Raw genomic sequence first — 23,319 nt, 5'->3', positions numbered from 1 at the left:
GCAAAGAATGTGTATTCTGCTGTTTTAGGGTGGAATGTTCCGAATATATCTATTAGATCATCTGGTCCAGTGTATCTTTTAGAGTCACTGTTTCTTTGGTGATTTTCTGTTGGATGATGTGCCCATTGCTGTAAGTGGTGTGTTAAAGTCCCCTACTATTATTGTGTTACTGTTGCTTGCTTCCTGTATGTTTATTTTCAGCTGCTTAATGTATTTGGGTCCTCCCATGGTAGATGCATATATATTTCTAATTGTTATATCTTCTTGTTGGGTTGTCCCCTTTATGTTTACATAGTGTCCTTCTTTTTCTCTTTTTACAGTCTTTGTTTTGTCCCAGGTAAGTATTGCCACCCTGGCTTTCTTTTCACTTCCATTTGCTTAAGAATTGCTTCTTCCCTTCACTTTCAATCTGCATGTTTCTTTAAGTCTGAAATGAGTCTCTTAAAGGCAGCATATAGATGGGTCTTACATTTTTTATCTACTCCATCACTTTTTGTGTCTTTTGGAATGTTTAGTCCATCTACATTCAAAGTAATTATTGATAGGTATGTACTTATTGCCATTTTGTTACTTGTTTTATGTCTGTTTATGTAGTTCTTCTCTGTTCTTTCTCTTGCTGTCTCCTCTCATGGTTTGCTGTCTTTCTTTAGTGATGTATTTGGATTCCTTTCTTTTCATTATTTCAGTATCTATTATTGATTTTTGATTTGTGGTTACTATTAGGTTTGTATATAATATTTTCTGCATATAGCAATCTATTATTTTAATAGCCACTTAAGTTTTAACCCATTCTTTACTCCTTTTCCCTCCACATTTTAGGTATATGGTGTCCTGCTTTGCATCCTTTTGTTTTGTGAGTCACTTGACAAATTCTTATAGATACACTTATTTTTACTGCTTTTGTGCTACGTGCTTTTCTTACTCCTATATATAACTCTTTCCACTCAGAGTTACCTTTAACATTTCTCGTAGGGCTGGTTTACTGGTCTTGAGTTCCTTTAAGTTTTGTTTGGGAAACTGTATCTCTCTCTCTCTATTCTAAATGATAGCCTTGTTGGATAGAGTATTCTTGGCTGCACGTGTTTTCCTTTCAGCACACTGAATATATCATGCCAGTCCCTCTGGCCTGCAAAATCCTGCTGAAAAATCTGCTGATAGTTTTATAGGGTTTCTCTTGTATGGAACTGTATGGAACTTGTATGGAACTGTTTTCTTATCTCCTGCTGCTTTTAGAATTGTCTCTTTATCACTGCTTTTTGCCATTTTAGTTGCTATGTGTCTTGGTGTGGACTTCCTTGAGTTGATTTTGTTGGGGGCTCTCTGTGCCTTCTGGATTTGGATTTCTGTTTTCTTCCCCAGATTCAGGATGTGTTGAGCCATTATGTCTTCAAATAAATTTTCTTCCCCCCTTTCTCTCTCTTTTCCTTCTCTCTCTTCTTTCTCTTCTCCTTCCCTATAATGCAAATGTCATTATGTTTGATGGTGTTCCTGAGTTCTATAAGTCTATTTTCACTTTATTATTATTATTTTTTCTCTCTTAACGTTCAGCTTGTTTTCCATCCCTTTGCCTTCCAGGTTGCTAATTTGTTCCTCTGCTTCACCTAGTCTATTTATTCCATCTAGTGTATTTTAAATTTTAGTTATTGAGTTGTTCATCTCTGAATGGTTCTTTTTTATGTTTTCTGTTTCCTTGTTAAGTGTCTCACTGATGTCCTCCACTCTTTTCCCTAGTCCTTTGTGTATCTTCTTTTTTTAAAGTTTCATTTATTTATTTTGCGAGAGGACAAGAGAAAACACGAGTGTGGGAGGGGCAGAGAGAGAGAATCCCAAGCAGGCTCCATGCTGTTAGTGCAGAGCCTGATGCAGGGCTCAAGCTCACAAACTGTGAGATATATGACCTGAGCTGAAATCAAGAGTCGGTCATTAAACCAACTGAGCCACCCAGATGCCCCTAGTGCATATATTTATGACCATTACTTTAAATTCTCAGTAGGAATATTACTTATCTCCCTTTTGCTTGGGTCTTTGCTGTGATTTCGTCCTGTTCTTTCACTTAGGACATATTACTCTGTCTTGTCATTTCATTTAACTCTCTGTGTCTGTTTCTATGTGGTTCAACAGTCAGCTACATCTCTTGCTCTTGAAAGTAGTGGCCTTATGAAGAAGAGGTCATTAGTGTGTTACAGTGCAGTGTCCCCTGTTCACCAGAACCTGCCACTTAGGGGCATCTCCTGTGTGTGTTGTGTGTATCCTGCTGTTGTGGTCAAGCCACTTTTGCCTTCAGTGCAGTCATCTGCAGAGTTTCTCTTTGTCTGTTTTGGGCGGGGTTTATTCCCCATATTGTAATGGGCCACTCTGCACTGCCTTGGGCTTGAGTTGAGTCAGAATAGGCATTTGCCAGAGCTGTGGTAGCATCAAACTGCAAGGTGCTTTCCCTGTATTGTCCTCTGAGAAGCTTTTGTTGGTGGGTAGGTCTGCAGTCAGATCAGCTGTCTGCCCTCAGCCCACTGTCAGGACCACAATCTGACTGGTGTGTGTGGTTTTCTTTCTCCTTTCCTGGGGCAGGAGTCACTTTGGAGTGGTGCTGGCCCCTATCAGGGCTGCTTGCATACTGCCAGACTTGTGGCACTACTTTGGGTGGGCTCTGGCAAAAGTGTATTGGAAGAGGTGTGTCCACAGGAGAATGCGGGGCGCACTGTTAGCATCTTCACCCCACTGGTCCCCACAGGTGTTTGTGTATTTAAGCTGTGGAGCAGGGAAGGGAAATGGCACCTGTCAGCTCCTTTTTTTTCTGGAGAAGTGTCCCGATGATCCCTGCCTGCCTAGCAAATGCACCGGAATTAGTTCCCACATTTCCCTCCACATACCGTTTCAAACTGCTGCTTCTGTGTTGTGTCTCTGCAGGGCTGTTTGTTGTGCTGTCACTTAAAAGGCAGGGACTCCGTTTCCTCTTGCCCTCCTGACTCTGCTAGAGCAGAGCCTGCTGATTTTTAAAGTTCCAGGTGTTATGCCCTAGTGATTGTTAAGAACCTGTGAAATCCCTCTGCACCCTTGGAGTCCCTCCCTTTTGCAGACTATCCCATGGGTTCATTTAGCTCCTGACCATGTCTCTGCCCTTCCTACCCTCTTTGATGTGGCTTCTTCTCCACATTTAGCTGTGGAGTGTTTGTTACGCCAGTCTTCGGATCCTTTTCTGGGTTATTCACACTGATGTGGGTGTTATCTAGTTGTATCCATGTAACTAGTTGAACTTAGGGTCCTCCTACTCTGCCTTCTTCCTCAGAAGTCTTTATCAACCTTTTTGATTAAATATTATTTATAGTTCAGTCAGTACCTTAAAAAATTTCCTATTTTTTTCCATTTTACCGATAGATGACGATATTGATGATGAAGAGTTTTATGATGAACATTTGGAGGCTTATTTTGAGCAACTGGCTATTCCAGGAATGATATATGAAGACCTAGAAGGACAAGAACGTCCAGAAAAAGATTTTAAATTACCTGCAAATGATCCATTTCAGGTATGTTCCAGTCTTACGGTTTTTCAGAAATTTGACTTTAGGAAACTGTTACGGGTCTCTTTAGATATTACTATAAAACACAAAATTTGGTTTTCTTTGGTTTCTGTTTTTCTGGATAGAAAGTTATGAGAAATACCTTGCCCATCCTTTCCTGCTTCTTACTTTTTCTTCATCTACAGAAAAATGGAAGAATATTACAATGAACATGTATGTGTATTCCCCTTATCCAGATCAACCAGTTGTTAACATTTGGCCATCTTTACATTTTCTTTATCCCTCCATGAATACTTTTTTCCTGTATCATTTGAGAGGCATGTACAGATATTTTGACATGGCACCCCAATACTTTGACATTTATCTCCTGCAAATAAAGATATTTTCCTGCATAATCTCAATTCTGTTATCTAATTTTGATACAGTAATACAAATGGATATATCATCCGTATTCATTTACATTTACCCAGTTGCCTCTAAAATGCCCTTTACTTTTATTGTTTTTGAATCAGGATTTAATCAACGATTACAGTTGCTTTTGGTTGTCATGTTTCTTTAGTATTTTGATTTGTAGTTCTTCCATGTCATTAAAGTTATGTAAAATCTAGGCCTTTTTTGTAAAATGACTCGTAAACTAGGTATGTCTGATTGCTTTTCCTCCTACTGATTAAACATTTTGACAATTCAAATTAAGCATGTTCATGTGAACAGGTTAAGATTAAACATAAGGATATTGTGTGCTTCTCCTTGTATTACATCAGGAGACATGGGAGTCTCTTTGTCCAACTCTTAGTGATGTTGTGTTTGATAATCTTGGTTAATGTGGTGTTGGCTAGCTGTCTCTTTGTGTAAGTGCCTTTCTTTGCTCCTTTGTTATCAAGAAATAATCTGGGGATGACACATTGAGGCCCTGTGAGCTTTCTATTCCCCAAGAACCTTTTGCCAACTGGATTTAGTATTATTGCTGAGGCCTCCTAGAAACAATTATTCCTGTGGTGGTTATACTGGTGACGTTTCCAGTTCCTTCTATGTTATTAATTACCTGGCATCCTTTTGTCAAGAAGTCATTCTCTGCTTCTCATCTTTTTCCCCTAAAAAAGTTTTTTTTTCATTAAAAAAATAATACAACTAAGTTATTTTTTAAACAGGCAAATGAAAATGGTAGCTTGAACTATAAATCTCAATCAGAAAATAACAGCTCTCTGACTTCCCATGGCTCACACTCTTCAGGAAATTCTGAAACAATCCACAAAGAGTCTGAAGAAGGCCATGTTGTTTGTGTGCCTGGGATCAGTAAGTATTAAAATACAACTCCATTGTTCTTAAATTGTGTTTGACTTTGCCTTTTTTCCAAGGAATTCATTTCTTTGGTATAGTGTAACCTGTATTAATCATTGCATTCCTTCAGATTTTTAAATAGTCTAAAACTTTCAAAAGAGTTTTTAATAATACCTAAGTACATTAGTATTATTAGGAATACTGCAATATGAATTATGGAAAGAGCCTAAATTTCCATCAACTGATGAATGGATAAAGAAGATGTGATTTATATATTCAATGGAATACTACTTGGCAATGAGAAAGAATGAAATCCTGCCATTTGAAGCAATGTGGATAGAACTAGAGAGTATTATGCTAAGTGAAATAAGTCAGTCAGAGAAAGATACCATATGTTTTCATTCATATGTGGAACTTGAGAAACTTAACAGAACACCATGGGGGAAGGGAAGGGGAAAAAATAGTTACAAACAGAGAGGGAGGGAGGGAAACCATAAGAGACTTTTAAATACAGAGAACAAACAGGTGGGGGGCGGGGCAGAGGTGGGGGACAGGGGAAAATGAGTGATGGGCATTGAGGAGGGCACTTGGGGTGAGCACTGGGTGTTGTATGTGAGCAATGAATCACGGGAATCTACCCCCAAAACCGAGAGCTATATACACTGTATACACTGAATGCTAGCTAACTTGACAATAAATTATATTAAAAAAAAAAAAAGGAAATACTGCAGTATGAAGGGCACCTGGGTGGCTCAGTTGGTTAAGTCTTTGACTCTTAATCTTGGCTCAGGTCATGATCTCATGGTTTGTGAGTTCGAGCCCCGTGTGAGACTCCATGCTGTTCGCGTGGAGCCTGCTTGGGATTCTCTCTCTCTCCCTCTCTCACTGCCCTTCCCCACTCGCATTCACACACGCTCCCTCACTCTCTCAAAATAAATAAATTTAAAAAGGTACTGTAGTGTATATTGCTTGCATTGGTTCCTACAAATGAGTGTGTTTTATTCAAACATTTGAGAATTAGAAATGAATTCTCTGTGTGGTAGCAGTTTGTCATTTACTGTTGCCTTCTATTGATGGTTACCTTCTCTTATATGCAAATTTCTATATTTATCATATGATTTCTAAGTCCTGTGATTTGTCATATGGTTGCTAAGTGTTAGGTTTACATGAAATAATTTAAATAGCAAGAAGCAGTTATTATATTAGATTACTGAAACTTTGACCTTGCTCCATTAATTTCTTTTCTTGTTTTTCAGGTAAATTTATAGATACTGGAGATAGTAGAAGGCATGTAGATGGTGTGTTATCATTTTCTTCTAGTACTCAGAGAACTGAGCAAGAGAAAGAAAGGGCAGACAGTTTGAAGGGTATTATGTCACATCATGGCAGAGTAAGTTTATATGCATTTTCTTTAAGTTTTCTACGAAAGGGATAAAAAATCTTTTGTATGGTATCAATTTTTTTCAAAGCAACAACTGTTGACTTCTGGAAAATGTAGAAACAAGTATTAAAAAATTTCCCTGCTTGGGGCACCTGGGTGGCTCAGTTGGTTAAACGCCTGACTTTGGCTCAGATCATGATCTTGTAGTATGTGGGTTTGAGCCCTGCGTCGGGCTCTGTGCTGACAGCTACAGCTCAGAGCCTGGAGCCTGCTTTCCGATTCTGTGTCTCCCTTTCTCTCTGACCCTTCCCTGCTAATGCGCGCGCTCTCTCTCTCTCTCTCAAAAGTAAACAATAAAGAAATTTAAAAAAATTTCCCTACTGATAATGTTTCTGTGTGTGTGTTTGTATGTATCTTTGAGATCACTAAGATTATGTTAAATGTACAATTACATACATTTTCTTAAATTTAAGTATTCATTGACTTGCATTTAGATCACTCATTTGAAAAGTTCTTTAGCTTGGTGTCAAAACAAAAAAGCAAACCATTCATCTTGCTCAAACATATTTGTTTTTCATTTTATTGTTTTCTGTTTGTTAATGGTAACCCATTACTCCTACACTTGAAATTTGGTAGTCATTTCTGGCTCTTAGCAATTCTTTGTCCCCTTTTTAATGTATGCCTCAGGATTGTTTGATGATTTTTAATTTGGAGGGAGTGTGTGTATTGATATATGTAGAGACAGTTATTTATCCTCATAGTAATCCTTTGATTAAGGTGGTAAGTGATAATGGGATTGTTGTTTTTAAAGCTCAGAAAACCTAATTTCTGTCAGTGTGTTCTAAGGACTGTGTCTTAAGGTTTATTGTTTCTTATTTATTCTCTTTACCACTATTCAAATTCAAGATGCTTACTACCTCATGTCTGATTTATTGTGCCATCTATAGTATTTTTACTTTCTTTTATTAAATTAAAAAAATGTTCTTTTATGTTTATTTTGAGAGAGCGAGTGAGTGCACAAGTGGGGGAGGGGCAGAGAATGGGGGAAGAGAGAGAATCCTAAGCAGGCTCCACGCTGTCAGTGCAGGGCCTGAAGTGGGGCTTGATCTCATGACTGTGAGATCGTGACCTGAACTGAAATCAAGAGTTGGATGCTTAACCAATTTAGCCACCCAGGCGCCCTGCCATCTACAGTATTTTTCCCATTCCGTTACATTTGTCAATACCAGGTTAATCTTGTTACAAAGGTTTTTAATGTGTATGATTGTATGCATGTGTACATATGTACATATGTATATGTATATATACTACATAAAATATTCTTTGTGTCTCAGTGTTTCAAATTAATAATCCTTAAAATGCTTTATAATCTGGCCCCATGTTAATCTTCTTTTCTCATGTATGTTTCTTCTATACATCTGTTCCTATTTTGTTTTCTCCCTTTCTTCCCTAATCCAGATAATGATCATCTTTCCAGTCTTTTAAGTTTTATTTTTTAAATATTTTTTTAATGTTTGAGAGAGAGAGAGCATGCGTGAGTGAGAGGTGAAGGGGCAGAAAGAGAGGGAGACAGAGAATCTGAAGCAGACTCTGCACACCCAGTGCAGAACCCAACGCAGGGCTCAAACCCATGAACCATGAGATCGTGACTGAGCCAAAGATGGAAGCTTAACAGACTGAGCCACCCAGGAGCCCCAGTCTTTCCAACCTTTTATGAAGTCCTTGGTTACTTTTCAGTAACTCTGGACTACATTTATTTTTCTGAATTCTCATTACAGTGATTGTATTGTACAATGTAGTGCTTTATTGTGTATAGGAACATTTTACTTATGCAGAATTTGCCTCTTCAGCAGCTTCAAGAATTTCTTACTCATCCAAGGAGTTAAGAACAGTTAACTGTACAGTTAAGTACAAACATGATAGAAAGCCCCTTGCCTCAGGTAACCCAGAACAAGTGTTCAGAATCAGTGGGTTTTCCTGCTATGGATGCTTTGTCATATGTATAGTCATCTGACAGTATGGAGTTATGATTCTAATATATCTGGTTAACAGTCCAGCTCTCATCTGATTAGAGGTAGCCAATGAAAAAAGGGAGAGAGCATCTATTCATCTTGATTTTGTCAAAAAGTGATATTTGATAAATTTTACGAGTATGTCTATCCATGCCATTTAATTGTAGGCTAAGGAACTTGTCCTGTTATAGTAAGTATTTCTCTTATTAGCAATTATTTGTCATTAAAAACAATATTTTTAGTTTTAATATTGTTGAATATTCACAAATTTCTTGGCAACAGGTATGGTGCTTGATGTTGTAGGTCATATAAAGATAATCTCCTTTCCTGAAACATAGTAGGAAAGTAAAGGAAATCCATGGATAACTATAAAATAAAGCAAAATCCTGGTTGTTGAATCTCATCATACCTTTGAAGAAAGTCCCCAAGTTCTCATTGAATTACATTCTAAAAGTTTTAAGTTTCAGAGTTTTTCTAAGTAAAAACATAGTTTCTGATACTCTATTTCCAATCTTTCTAAAAAGATTTAATCACTCTTGGTATATAGAACTGCAACTGATTTCTGTATATTGATTTTATATCCTGTGACTTTGCTGAATTCATGTATCAGTTCTAGTAGTTTTTTGGTGGAGTCTTTCCGGTTTTCCATGTAGAATATCAGGTCATCTGCAAAAAGTGAGTTTGACCTCTTTGCCAATTTGGATGCCTTTTATTCCTTTTTTGTCTGATTGCTGAGACTAGGACTTCCAACACTATGTTAAACAACAGTGGTGAGAGTGGACATCCCTGTCGTGTTTCTTTTTTTTTTTATTTTTATTTTTTTTAATTTTTTTTTTTTTAATTTTTTTTTCAACGTTTTTATTTATTTTTGGGACAGAGAGAGACAGAGCATGAACGGGGGAGGGGCAGAGAGAGAGGGAGACACAGAATCGGAAACAGGCTCCAGGCTCCGAGCCATCAGCCCAGAGCCCAACGCGGGGCTCGAACTCACGGACCGCGAGATCGTGACCTGGCTGAAGTCGGACACCCAACCGACTGCGGCACCCAGGCGCCCCCCCTGTCGTGTTTCTGATCTCAGGGGGAAGGCTCTCAGTTTTTTCCCATTGAGGCTGATATTAGCTGTGGGCCTTTCATATATGGATTTTATGATGTTAAGGTATGTTCCTTCTATCCCGACTTTCTTGAGGGTTTTTATTAAGAAAGGATGCTGTATTTTCTGCTTTTTCTGTATCTATTGATAGGATCATAGGATCATATGGTTCTTATCCTTCTACTGATGTTAGCTAACTTGGCAATAAATTATATTAAAAAAATAAATATTAAAAAAATATTAAAAAATAAAGGATTTAATCACAAGATAGCCAGATTCTGGTGGAGCATTCAGGTACTATGAATGTGAAGCCCTGAAGTCTTCAGTAGTGGTTTAAGGAGGGTGTTGAATGTAGAGAGATGGTGAGGGCTGGCCTCTGGTCACAGAGAATCCACTGTGGAATGAGCACTTCCATTAAAGCTTTGTTGCTTGGGAGCGCCTGGGTGGCTCACTTGGTGAAGCATCTGGCTTCAGTTAAGCGTCTGGCTTTGGCTCAGGTTACGATCTCGTGGTTTGTGAGTCCGAGCCCTGCATCCGACTCTGTGCTGACAGCTTGGAGCTTGGAACCTGCTTCTGATTCTGTCTCCCTCTCTCTCTGTCCCTACCCCGCTCACGCTTGCTCTCTCTCTCTCTCTCAAAAATAAATAAACATTAAAAAAAAAAACCTTTGTTGCTTGGATGGGGGGAGGGGGAATTCCTGCTTGTGGGTCAGTCATAAAGTGTGTTACATTATTTCATGAGATGTCTTCTTTTTCCCATGTCTTAAGGTCATGCAGTTTGTGTTACCATGAGGTGACCATTTTCTGTCCTTTTGAGGGCAAGATTAGCAGCCCATTTTCCTTAAAGGCATTTAAAGAGCTCATAAATACAAGCTACTATCTTAAGTAAATTTTTTCCCTTTTTGTTGTAATATTGCTGTATATAAGGAATAGACTTTGCCCCCCACTAAAGTATAGCTTGCCCTTGAACAATGTGGGGTTTTAAGGGCACCAACTCCCTGCACAGTAAAAAATACACATGATAACTTTTAAGGTCCCAAAATTTAAGTACTAATAGCTTACTATTGACTGGAAGCCTTACTGATAACATAAAGAGTGATAAACATATTTTGTATGTTACATATGTTATATACTGTATTTTTACAATAAAGGTAGAGAAAAAGTTATTAAGGAAATCATAAGAGAAAATACATTTACAGTTCTGTACTGTTTCAAAAAATCCACATGTAAGTGGTAAAAAAAACTTCTTCAGCTTTTGTTTATCTGGGAATGTCTTAAATTTTTCCTCATTTTTAAAGGACAGTTTTACCAAATGTAAGATTCTTGGTTGACAAGTTTTTTTTCCCCTCCCAGTACTTTGAATGTATCAGCCTATTGCCTTTTGGCCTGAAGGTTTTCTGATGGGAAATTTGCTGGTTATCTTACTGAAGAATCCTTGCATGTGACAAGTAGCTTCTCTTGCAGTTTTCCAGATTCTCTTTTTGACAGTTTGATTATAATGTCTTGGTATGGGTTTCTTCAGATTTATCCTACTTGGAGTTTGTTGAACTTTTTTCAGTGTTTATAATCCTGTCTTTAATCAAATGTCGGAAGTTTTCAGCTATAGTTTCCTGTTTTTCTCTTTCCTGTGCTTTTTTCAGAAAGTGCTGTTGGTCCCCAATGTGTTGATGGTATCCCATGGGTCCCTCAGACTCTGTTTACTTTTTCTGAAGCTTAGTAATTTCAGTTGTCCTATCTTCAGTTGTCCTCTCTACACATCTGCACAACCTCTCTAGTGAATTTTTCACTTTAGTTATTGTACCTTCCAGTTCCAGAATTTCTTTTTGGCTCCTCTGTATTATTATCTTTTTATTGATGTGCATTTTGTGTATAGATCATTTTCTTGTTTGTCCACATCTTCTTTAGCTCTTTGAGCATCTTCAAGACAGTTGTTTCAGTCTAGTCTGACATACAGGTTTTCTCATGCAAGTTCTCTGTTGATTTATTTTTCTCCTCTGAATGAACCATACTTTCCTGTTTATTTGTATGCTGTGTGATCTTTTTTTTGTTTGAAACTGTACATTTGAATCTTATGTGATAATGCTGGAAATCACATTCTCTCTTTTCTCTATGGTTTGTTCTTTATTTAATTTTTATACAGTGTGTCTGTACTGGGATCAGTATATAGTGAAAGCTAGAGGTTTTACAGGTCTTTTCTGAGCCTGTATTTTTTCCTGGGCATGTGCAGCAGCTCTCTTAATTTTCTCCATATATGGTTGTTTTTGATAGTCAAAGAAATAGGTAGGACTCCTATAAATATGCTGGTGTTCACTTTAGCTGGTGGGGGTTTAATCACTGGTGAGCGGGCTCTGTGCCTGCAGCTCTGCAGTGAGAAGCAGCAGTCTGCCATCAGAACACAGAAACCTGATAATTGGAGACAAAATCCTTATTGTTTCTCTGGCTCCAGCAAACCATACTAAAAACAGGGGTTGCACTTCCCACAGTTGTCTGCCTTGGGGTTCAGGGTGGGTAGCCACAATCATTCTAAAGTCTGAAGTTACTGACATTATTTGCAGTTTACCAGCCAAGCTTTTCTCTGGTAGCTGTAATTGTTCAAATAGATTCCAGAATTCCACAATAGTTACTTCATTTTTTTTTCTTCAAAATAGTTACTTCTGAGGTTTTTGCCAGTCCAGTCCAGTCCTTGTCTAGGTGGAAAGACAGATTCCTGGTGCTTTCTCTTCTGCCATCTTTTTTGATGTTACTCTTCGTTCTTTCCTTTCCTTCCTTCCTTCCTTCCTTCCTTCCTTCCTTCCTTCCTTCCTTTCTTCTTTCTTTCTTTCAGAGCGTGTGCACATGTGCATGCAGGGAAGGTGCAGAGGGAGAGAGAATCTTAAGCAGGCTCCACACATAGTGTGGAGCCTGATGCAGGGCTTGATCTCACGACCTTGAGATCATGACCTGAGCTGGAATCAAGAGACAGATGCTTAACCAACTGAGCCACCTAGTTGCCCCTTTATTTTTTATTTCTAACTTTATGGGCTTTTATAATCAGTATTTGGTCTGAAAAATCTAACCTTTCTAAATGTTTTGGATAAAGGTATATTTATATGTGTATTTCATGGACATAAGAAAAATGAAAACTAAAAGCTCTTTTTTGAGGAATGTTTAGTTTTAAAAAGCTATTAGGCTATTTAGTGTATTAATCAGTTTCTCTATGATCACTTTTATTTTTATGTAGTAGATGTATCAATTCCAGAAAAGATAAATCAAAGTCTCCAATTTTAATTGAATTTTTTCCTTTATGTACTTCTCTCCAATATTTATTGCATATAAGATTATAGATTTTATAACCTATTATAACCTATTTGATAAGAGTGTACCTTTTTTAGTAATTCTGTCCTTTTATCCTGTTACTGCTTCTAATCTTAAATTGTCCTTTGTATATTAGTATTGATACCTTTGCTTTTTCTATATTTTGTGTATGCTTGTTATCTTTTCCATCCCTTTTACATTTTTCTTTATCGTTTGTTTAGAGAGCTTTTTATATATAGCATGTAGCTAGGTTTACTTTTTTAATGTACTCTGGCGGTCTTTTTTTTTTTTTAAATTTTTTTTTTTAAGTTTATTTATTTTTGACAGAGACAGAGTGCCAGCATGAGCTGGGGAAGGGCAGAGAGAGAGGGAGACACAGAATCCGAAGCAGGTTCCAGGCTCTGAGCTGTCAGCACAGAGCCCAATGCAGGGCTTGAACTCATGAACCGTGAGATCATGACCTGGGCCGAAGTCGGATGCTTAACCAACTGAGCTACCCAGGTGCCCCAAAACTCTGGTAGTCTATTTTTTAATGAGCTAGTTAATCCTTTAACACTTACTGTAATTATTGATATTCTTGATTTTATTCTTACATTTACTTCATTTAATATTTATTTTATCATTTTCAAAAATTTTATTGCATTATTTATCTCTGCTCTCCCCTTCACTTCTTCCCATCTTTCCTCTTTATACATTTGGCCTTTCTTTGCATTTTCATTGATTCTCAGATCCACATTTTTCATATTTTAACACTTCTGAAATCAATATGTTTCTTACACTTACTAGTATGTCATAGCTTAGTGTTCTCTTTCTTAGTGGCACATACAGTAATGGTAAATCTTTAAATCAATGGTTAGATTCTATGAGGGATGCTGTTTTTCCCTTATTTGGAGGGCATTCATATATTTTTCAGCCATTATTTGAGATGGTATCACCACCAGAGTGCTTTGTTGCCTGTTTGTTTCCCTTGGATGCCAATAAGGTAGGACTTTGAAATACTTTAATTACCTCCTTTCAAAACCCCACCTCCTAAGAGAACTTTGGATTGCTTTTACTTTTTCTTTTCTTGTCACATTTCCTAACTCTTAAGTTTTGCTGAGAGAGTTACGCTGTCAAAATATTAACAAAAACCAATTTTGTGTTTAGGTTTGAAAACTGTCAAAGCAGCTGCATTTGTGCTTGTATTGTTTATTATCAGATCACAGCAAGGGAGCTGTTCTGCTGCATAGGGAACTCTGACTTGGAAACAAGTCATTATGAAATAGTGTAGTACCAGGCATGTATGTGAGTTGACAGGGTGGCTGTCTGAGACCCCATGCCGCTGCCCTATTGAGCCCAGGCAGGATTCTGACATAGAGGCTGCCAGTCAAAATCCCACAGCCCAAGAAGCTACCTGGTCCCTGACTCCGACCCCGTACTTTGGTCAGACTGCCTCTCTTCCCATCCAACCCTCTCTCCCCCCACCCCAACCTCTCCTCAGAGCCCCACACCCTAGGTGAGTCCTAGGTCCCTTCTCACTTCACACACAATGCCTAGCTGCCACCTTTGCCCTGTTGGCTCCTCAGCCAAGCACAAAAAGGGTTCAGGTGCATTTCATCAGATGGTGCAGTGATTCTGGAGACTATCATTTGGCTGCGTTCCTACTTCAAGACTGTTTTAAGTAGCTTTCCTGAGGGGATAGGTAGTTTCCAACATTCTGACATTTCTTTTTTTTTTTCTTTTTTTAAAATTGAAGTAGAAATACAAGATTATATTGATTTCAGGTGTACAACATAGTGATTTGACAATTATATGTGTCGTGAAATGCTCACCTTATAAGTGTAGTTACCATCTGTCACCATACAAAGTTTTTACAATATTATTGACTGTATTTCCTATGTAGTACTTTTATCCCTGTGACTTATTTAATTACTGGAAGTCTGTATCTCTTATTTAAAAAAAAAAATTTTTTTTTTTGACGTTTTATTTATTTTTGAGACAGGGAGAGACAGAGCATGAACAGGGGAGGGTCAGAGAGAGGGAGACACAGAATCTGAAACAGGCTCCAGGCTCTGAGCTGTCAGCACAGAGCCCGATGTGGGGCTCAAACTTCCAGAACACGAGATCATGACCTGAGCCGAAGTCGGCCGTTCAACCGACTGAGCCACCCAGGCGCCCCAAGGAAGTCTGTATCTCTTAAACCCCTTCACCTTTTTTACCCATCATCCCTCTACCCCTCTGGCAATTACCTGTTTTTTTTCTCTGTATTTATGAGTCTGTTTCTGTTTTGTTTATTCATTTGTTTTGTTTTTTAGACTCCACAAAGAAGTGAAATCATACAGTATTTGTTTTTTTCTGACTTATTTTACTTAGCATAGTGCTCTCTAGGTCCATTCATGTTGTCACAAATGGCAAAATCTTTTCTATAGCTGAGTGATATTCCTGTGTGTGTGTGTGTGTGTGTGTGTGTGTGTGTACTACATGTTCATTATCCATTTATCTATTGATGCACACCTAAGTTGCTTCTGTATCTTGGCTATTGTAAATAATGCTGCAGTAAACATGGAGGGTGCATGTATCTTTTTGAATTAGTATTTTCATTTTCTTTGAATAAATGCCCAACAGTGGGATTACCAGATCATATGGTATTTCTATTTTTAATTTTTTGAGGAACTTCCATACTATTTTCCATAGGGGCTATACCAATTTACATTCGCACCAACAGTGCACAACATCCACATCCTTGCCAACACTTGCTTCTTGTGTTTTATATTTTAGCCATTCTGACAGGTGTGAGGTGATATCTCCTCATGGTTTTGATCTGCATTTCCCTGATAATGAATCATGTTAAGCATCTTTTCATGTGTCTGTGGGCCATTTGTATGTCTTCTTTGTAGAAATATCTGTTCATGTCTTCTTCCCATTTTTCCATTGGATTGTTTGAGATTTTTTGAGTGTTGAGTTTTAGGAGTTCTTATATATTTTGGATATTAACCCCTAATTGGATATATGACTTATTTATATCTTCACCCATTCAGTAGGTTCCCTTTTCATTTTGTTGATTGTTTCCTTCACTGTGCAAAAGCTGTTTAGTGTCATGTAGTTCTAATTGCTTACTTTTCTTTTGATTCCTTTGCCTGAGGAAACAGATCCAGAAGAATATTGTGAAGGCTGATATCTAAGAGATTATTGCTTATGTTTTCCTCTAGAAATTTTATGGTTTCAGGTACATTTAGGTCTTCAATTCATTTTGAGTTTATTTTTGTATATAGTGAAAGAAAGTGGTCCAGTTTCATTCTTTTGCATGTAGCTGTCCAGTTTTTTCAACACTGTTTATTGAAGAGATTGTTGTTCTCCAATGTATATTCTTTCCTCTTTTGTCATAGATTAATTGACCATATAAGCATGGGCTTATTTGTAGACTCTGTTCTGTTCCACTGATCTCTGTGTCTGTTTTTGTGCCTGTACCATAACTTTTTTTTTTTTTTTTTAGAGAACATGTGCATGTGAGCATGAGCAGGGAGGGAGGGGCAGAGGGAGAGAGAGAATCTTAAGCAAGCTCCACACCCAGCACAGAGCCCGAAATGGGGTCAGTCTCATGACTGTGAGATCATGACATGAGCCAAAATCAAGCATCAGATGCTTAACTGACTGAGCTGCCCCTTGTAACTATTTTTTTTTTTTTTTAGCATTAACTGTTTTGATTACTATAGCTTTGTAGTATAGTTTGAAATCTGGGATGGTGATACCTCCAGCTTTGTTCTTCTGTCTCAACATTGCTTTGGTTATTTGGGGACTTTTATGTTCCATACAAATTTTAGGATTATTTTTTCTAGTTCTGTAAAAAATATTATTGGTATTTTGATAGGTATTGCATTAAATGTGTAAATTGCTTTGAGTAGTATGGACATTTTAACAATATTCTTCCAGTCCATGAATATAGTTTACCTTCTATTTATTTATTTGGATCATCTTTCTTTTCTTTCTTTTTTCTTTTTTTTTTTATTTTAGAGAGAAAGTGTGAGTGGGGGAGAAGGGCAGAGGGAAAGAGAGAGAGAGAGAGACTGAGAGCAAGAGAGAGAGAGAGAGGGAGGGAGAAAATCTTAAGCAGGCTTCATACCGAGCATGGAGCCTGATGCAGGACTTGATCCCATGACTCTGGGATCACGACCCGAACCAAAATCAAGAATTGGACATTCAGCTTACTGAGCTACCTGGCACCCCTCTTTCATTGGTATCTTATAAGTTTTCAAAGTATAGATCTTTCACTTCCTTGCTTAAATTTATTCCTAGATATTTTATTCTTTCTGATGATATTGTAAATAGGATTTTAAAAACTTTCTCTTTCTGCTACTTATCATTATTAGTACTGAAACAGAACCAATTTCTGTATATTAATTTTGTATCCTGCAACTTCACTAAATTTATTAGTTTTAATAGTTTTTGGTGGAATCCTTAGAGCTTTCTATCCATAGTATTATGTCATGTGAAAATAGTGACAGTTTTGTTTCCTTTTCAATCTGGATGCCTTTTGTTCCATTTCTTGTCTGATTACTGGGCTAGGACTTCTAATACTGTGTTGAATAAAAGTGGTAAGAGTGGACATCCTTGTCTTTTTCCTGATCTTTGAGGAAAAGCTTTTAAGCTTTTCACTACTGAGTATGATTTAGTTGGGGGTTTATTATATATCATGTTCGAGTATGTTCCCTCTAAACCCACTTTGTTGAGAGTTTTTATCATGAGTAGATATTGAATTATGTCAAATACTTTTTCTGCATCTGTTGAGATAATTGTATGATTTTTATCCTTCATTCTGTTAATGTGGTGTATCATGTTGATTGATTTATGAATATTCAGCCATCCTTGCATACCTGGAATAAATTACATCTGATTGTAATAAATGTGTTGTTGAATTTGGCTTGCTAATATTTTGTTAAGGATTTTTGTATCTATGTTTATCAGGGATATGAGTCTACAGTTTTGGTGTCAGGTTAATGCTGGTTTTGTGGAATGAACTTGGAAGCATTCCTTCTTCTAGTTTTTGAAAGAGTTTGGGAAGAATGGGTGTTAACTCTTCTTTAAGAGAATTTATCAGTGAAGCTATCTAGTCCTAGATATTTGCTTGTGGGGAATTTTTTGATTACTGACTAATTTGTTGCTAGTAATCAGTCTGTTTAGATTTTCTATTTCTTCCTGATTCAGTTGGAAGATGTTTCTAGAAATTAATTCATTTCTTCCAGGTTGTCCAGTTTGTTGGATTATAATTTTTCATAGTATTCTCTTATAATCCTTTGTATTTCTGTGGTGTCAGTTGTAACTGCTTTCATTTCTGATTTTATTTATTTGAGTTCTTTCTCTTTTATCTTGATAAGCCTGGCTAAAGGTTTATCAGTTTTCTTTATCTTTTGAGAACCAACTCAGTTTCATTGATACTATCTATTGTTTTTTTTAATTTCTGTTTCATTCTGGTTCTTTTTTACTCTTTGCTAGTATTCTATATGAAAAATAGTTATGTCTTTAAATGGCATTTCTTTGTCTCGTCTTTTTTTTCTGTTGTAATATTCATATTTTAAGTATTGTTTTTATAAGCTTTCTATGTTAAAGAGATATTTTGATCCTTATGCATTTTATGTATTTATTTACTCATTTGCCAAACAATAGAAATTTATTTTCTCACATTTCTAGAGAATTCAGAGATTAAGGTTTCAGTGGGGTTGGTTTCTCCTTGTGCTTCTCTCCTTGCCTTATAGATGTACTTTTTCTCCCTGTGTCTTCAAGATGGTCTTCCCTCTCCCAGTCCTTATGCATTTTTAGACTTTTATGTTTGTATTAGTTTCCTAGGGCTGCTGGAACCTTAGCCTGCAACAAGAGAAATGTAGTCTCACATTCTAGAGGCCCAAAATTGGAAATCAGGGTATTGGAAGGGATAAGCTCCCTCCAAAGGCTCCTCTTCTTGCCTCTTCCAGCAGCTAATGGCTCCTGGTTTTCTTTGCTTGTGGCAGCATCACTTGAATATTTGCCTTCCTCTTTACATGGCCTTTCTCTCAGTGTCTCTGTATCCTGCTAAAATCTTTTTTCTCTTATAAGGACACCGCTCACTGGGTTAAAGGCCCATTCTAACTCCAGGATGGTCTTATTTCAAGATCCTTAATTTAACTTAATCTGCAAAGACCCAGATTCCAAATAAGGTTACAATTTATGGGACCTGGGGTTAAGGCTGGGAAATTTTTAACCCAGGAGAGTGTTATACTTAGATGTTATCCACTAAAGACTTTAAAACTATTCATCTCTATTTTCTCCTAGCACTTTTGCATCTAAATGTTTAAGCCGTCTGGAATTTATTTTGATATAAGGTAGGATGTAAGTTTATTTTTTGTAAGACATTTTTGGAAGATCACCCAGTTAGTAAGTGCTGGCAGTAGGATTTAAACCTATGACTTTATTTCAAAGTCAGCATCTTTTCTTTTATGTAGAACTACCTGCTTTTAGTATTTTAACTTCAAAAAACTTGTGAGGTTGTTTTTGTCATCATACATCTCATGACAGAAAAGACTGCTCTTACAGGTTTTATTGGCACTTGAAATTACAGTGGTAGCTGGATTTCTAAAAGTATTGTAGGCATTTGGGCTCTTTTTCAGCAGTTGTTATTCTAGGAAAGAATAAGAAATGCCATTTGGGAAAGTATGTCAGAGAGCATGGTTTTGAGGCGCTGGCTTAATTTGCCTTGTCTGATGCAGTTGTTATTTGGCACCTCATGGGCATCTGTAGTATATGCTATTTTACTCCTGTTAAAAGATATTAGTACACCTGTTTTCAAGGGATGTTACTCATATTAATTTTATGAGTCTGGTCACATTAATGGGCTTGCCATGCTTTTAGAGAGTTTTAGTGGTAATTATAAGAGTTGAAACTGATATTTCTAATGTCCTGTAATATAATGAACATGTTGAGCTCACTTTTGGTATCTGAATCTGTTGATAGACGTTTGCAATGACCACGGCATGAATTTTGGTTTTGGTATATTGCTTAAAATTGGTTCATACGTAGTCTAATAGAATACAGTGAACACTATATAGTCTGATGCTTTACATAATAACCATTTACATCTACTACGTAATTTTTTCCCATAAAGTTTGGAATGAGTCATGAAAAACAAAACTTATGGCTGCTTTGTTATTCATTTTTAAAGGAGAGCGTAAGAGAAGAAGTTCCTGTGAAGACTATCGGGGCTACTAATGCGAAATTTAACCCTGTTTATTTTCATGACACAAATGCCAGTGAAGGTGATTTTGATGTAATGGACCCTTTAAAGCTGGAGGCCAGGTCTCTTCATCAAAATAAGCACTTGGCATCTGGTTCAAAAACAGTTTTACCTATGGATAGATGTTTAGACACGGAGACTCCTAAAGTGTCCATTCAAAAATATACGGACAGAGCATCTTTGAAGCCTGTTAGTGACAATGAAATTAATTCCACTGATACTCTTCAGTCACCAACAAGTGAAAGAAGGACATGTGAATGTTACAAGTCCACTGAAAAGAGTAAAGAGCGTAAGTAGGTTTTATTTTTCTTCAAATTTTTATTTAAATTCTAGTTAGTTAACGTATAGTGTAGTAAGAAGGCTTAAAAAAATAAAGATGTATAAAATGTTTATACAATAGAGTATATTTTCAAGGGGAACTTGCCTAATCTTTCATATTAAAATATTTAAGTGTTTTATGGATTAAAAATTATATCTTTACTTACAGATCTGGTAGACATACACTATTTTAAGTCTTAGTTTTCTTTTTCTTTTTCCCTCATTCTCCATTATAGATTTCTCCTGGGGTTAAGGTCAGCTTTTCCACCATTGGAGGACTTTTGTGGGAATGGATTCTTTTTTTAAACTAGTTTTGGGTAGATTTCAATACTGTTGATACCTAAGATAAGTCAACTAAGTAAAATTATTTCAGAATATTGTATCATTTTGTTGCATATGTCATTGTATATTTTTGGATTTTTTAGAAATAGATCTGCCACAGAGTGTGGTCTATCAAAATGAAGAGGGCAGATGGGTCACTGACCTTGCATATTATACATCTTTTAATAAGGAACAAGTTTTAAATATGGCTCTAACTGATGAGATGAATGAAGACTTCAGATCTGGTTGTAAGTGTATTGATAACCACCTTATTATCCCATTTTCATTGTTTTTAATGGTGTTCTGAGATTACTCTGTATATATTGGTTGGCCACATCAAATCATTTTTGGACTATACATTTGAACCCTGAACAATGTGAGGAATAAGGGGTGCCAGCTCCTTGCGTCATTGAAAATCTGTGTATAACTTTTGACTTTCCAAAATCTTAACTACCAGCAGCCTACTGGTTACCAAAAGCCTTAAGTGATAACATTGTCTATTAACATATATTTTGTGTGTTACATGTATTATATACTGTTTTCTTATAATAAGATAAGCTAGAGAAAAGAAAATGTTAATAAGAAAATCATAAGAGGGCACCTGGGTGGCTCAGTCAGTTGAGCGTCCGACTTCCACTCAGGTCACGATCTCACGGTTCATGAGTTCGAGCCCCACAGTGGGCTAGCTGCTGTTAGCCTGTTAGTGTATAGCCCACTTTGGATCCTCCTTTCCCCTCTCTCTGTCCCTCCCCCACTTGCACGCTCTCAAAAATAAATAAACATTTTCAAAAGATATTTAAAAAAAAGAAAAAAAATCATAAGGAAAACACATTTATAGCACTGTACTTTCTATATTGAAAAAAAAAATCTGTGTGTAAGTGGACCTGTGCAGTTCAAACCTATGTTGTGCAATGGTCAACTGTAATACTGAGCTTTTCAGCTGTTTTTATAGGAACAAAGGCTTGAGTTAGTGCTAACCATTGCAGAATGAGCTGAGCCTTTTCTTTAAGCAAGGACAGTGAGTCAGACTATCATTCTTTTACATCAGTTTAGAACCTTCATATGACAGAGTTGGAAGGGACCTTAGGGTTACATTCTCACTTTTTTTTTTCCTTAAAGATTTTTTTAAGTAATCTCTACACTCAACATGGGGCTTGAACTTTTAACTCCCAGATCAAGAGTCATATGGTCTACCAAGTGAGTCAGCTGGGTGCCCCAGTTTACATTCTCACTTTTTTAATTTTTATTTTTAACGTTATTTGAGAGAGGGAGGGAGAGAGAGAGAGAAAGAGAGAATCCCAAGCAGGCTCCATGCTGTCAGCACAGAGCTTGACTTGGGGTTTGAATTCATAAACCATGAGATCATGACCTAAACTGAAATTGAGAGTCAGATGCTTAACTGACTGAGCCACCCAGGCACCCCTACATTCTCACTTTTAAAATCCTGTCTTGAACAAAAGAAATATTTTGATAAGTGAACAGTTGCAAAATCCATTTTAGAGTAAAACGTAAGAAATGTAGAAATGATGGGAGAAAGGTGACAGAAAAGATAAATCTCAAAGGATGAGAGCATTAGGAATATCAGCTAGGTTTCTTGATTAGCAGAATCTCTGACCATGCAAGGAAAAACCGAGTTAGGTCTGTAGTACATATGACACATGGCATTTTGAGCCTTAGGTTATGGAGATGCTCTGCCACTGAGGCCTCCAGTGCCTGAGCACCTCTAAACCTGCCATGAGGAAAGGCATTCAGTGGCCTGTCAAGCCTGTTCTTATATATTTATTTATCTATCTATCTATCCATCCATCCATCCATCCATACATACATAATACATACTTTAGAGTGTGCATGCATGAGCCCAGGAGAGAGGCAGAGGGAGAGTGAGAGAGAATCCCAAGCAGGCTCCACGCTCAGCACAGAGCCTGACGTAGTGACTTGATCCATGACCCTGGGATCATGACCTGAGCCAAAATCAAGAGTCAGATGCTCAACCAAATGAGTCACCTAGGCTCCCCAAGCCTAGTCTTATTTTTTATAGCCTCAGAACATGCCACAGGAAGAAGTTATTCTAACTGGTGCTTGTACTAAGCTCCTCTTAAACTTCTAATGATGGGAATGGTGGAGATAAATAAGGCATTTTTCCAGCCTTTAAGCAATTGTTCATCAGTCAAGAGGGATAAGACAAGAATGTAAAACAACAGTCAGTATCATAAGAAACACAAACTAAATGGTTTTGGAGTTTAGAGCAGAAAAAACTTTTGTGTGTGAGTGGGTGAGAGGGATTTCATATAGGAGGTGGCTTTTGAGGTAAGAGTTTGAAGAGGTAGATGTTTGAGGGCATGAGATATTCCAAATGGATAGAAAACCTAATGAAAGACAATGAAATGAGGAAGTCTGGGTATGTTTTGAGACTGGCAGATAGTCTAATGTAGCTAGCATTTATGACAAGATATAGGAAGGGGAGAGTAATAAAAGGTGAAGAGGTGAAGCTAGAAAGGTATAAAGCAGGGCCAGGGAGTGGGTTGAGCTTTGACTACCATGTTGGAGTTGAGGCTTGTGTGGTAAGCAGTAGGTAGCCACTGAAGACTTGATTATCCAACTACCTTTGTGAGTCATCTTCTGGTACTGATGGACAGTTGAGTGGGAGATTCCTTAGGATGTTGTAGAAATCTAGGTGTCACAGAATGAAAAGCAAACAGCTGGTGAAAGACCTGGCAATAAAATGGTTAGGATTTGGTGACTGGATTTCAGGACATAGTAGGAAGGCAAGAAAAGATTGAAGTTTGTGGTCTGAGTTATTTGGGAAAATGGCAATACCATGAACTGAGATGGGAAAATCAGAAGAGATTGTAGAATTTTGGATAATTGTGG

General features: G+C 37.3%; 1 protein-coding gene across 2 annotated transcripts in view; it reads left to right on the top strand.

Moving 5' to 3' along the window:
* CEP192 (centrosomal protein 192) overlaps positions 1 to 23,319 on the top strand; it is a 131,348-nt gene that overhangs the window by 27,509 nt on the left and 80,520 nt on the right. For both annotated transcript variants that reach the window (XM_019433885.2, XM_019433883.2), the window contains exons 8-12: positions 3,373 to 3,521; positions 4,664 to 4,808; positions 6,050 to 6,183; positions 19,738 to 20,098; positions 20,553 to 20,696. In XM_019433885.2, the coding sequence (XP_019289430.2) occupies positions 3,373 to 3,521; positions 4,664 to 4,808; positions 6,050 to 6,183; positions 19,738 to 20,098; positions 20,553 to 20,696 (933 nt within the window). The remainder of the gene's footprint in view (positions 1 to 3,372; positions 3,522 to 4,663; positions 4,809 to 6,049; positions 6,184 to 19,737; positions 20,099 to 20,552; positions 20,697 to 23,319) is intronic.

The sequence above is a fragment of the Panthera pardus genome, unplaced genomic scaffold, assembly GCF_024362965.1.
Source record: "Panthera pardus isolate Hobbes unplaced genomic scaffold, ASM2436296v1 HiC_scaffold_15, whole genome shotgun sequence".
Taxonomy (NCBI): Eukaryota; Metazoa; Chordata; class Mammalia; order Carnivora; family Felidae; genus Panthera; species Panthera pardus.
This window is presented reverse-complemented; position numbering and strand designations above follow the sequence as displayed.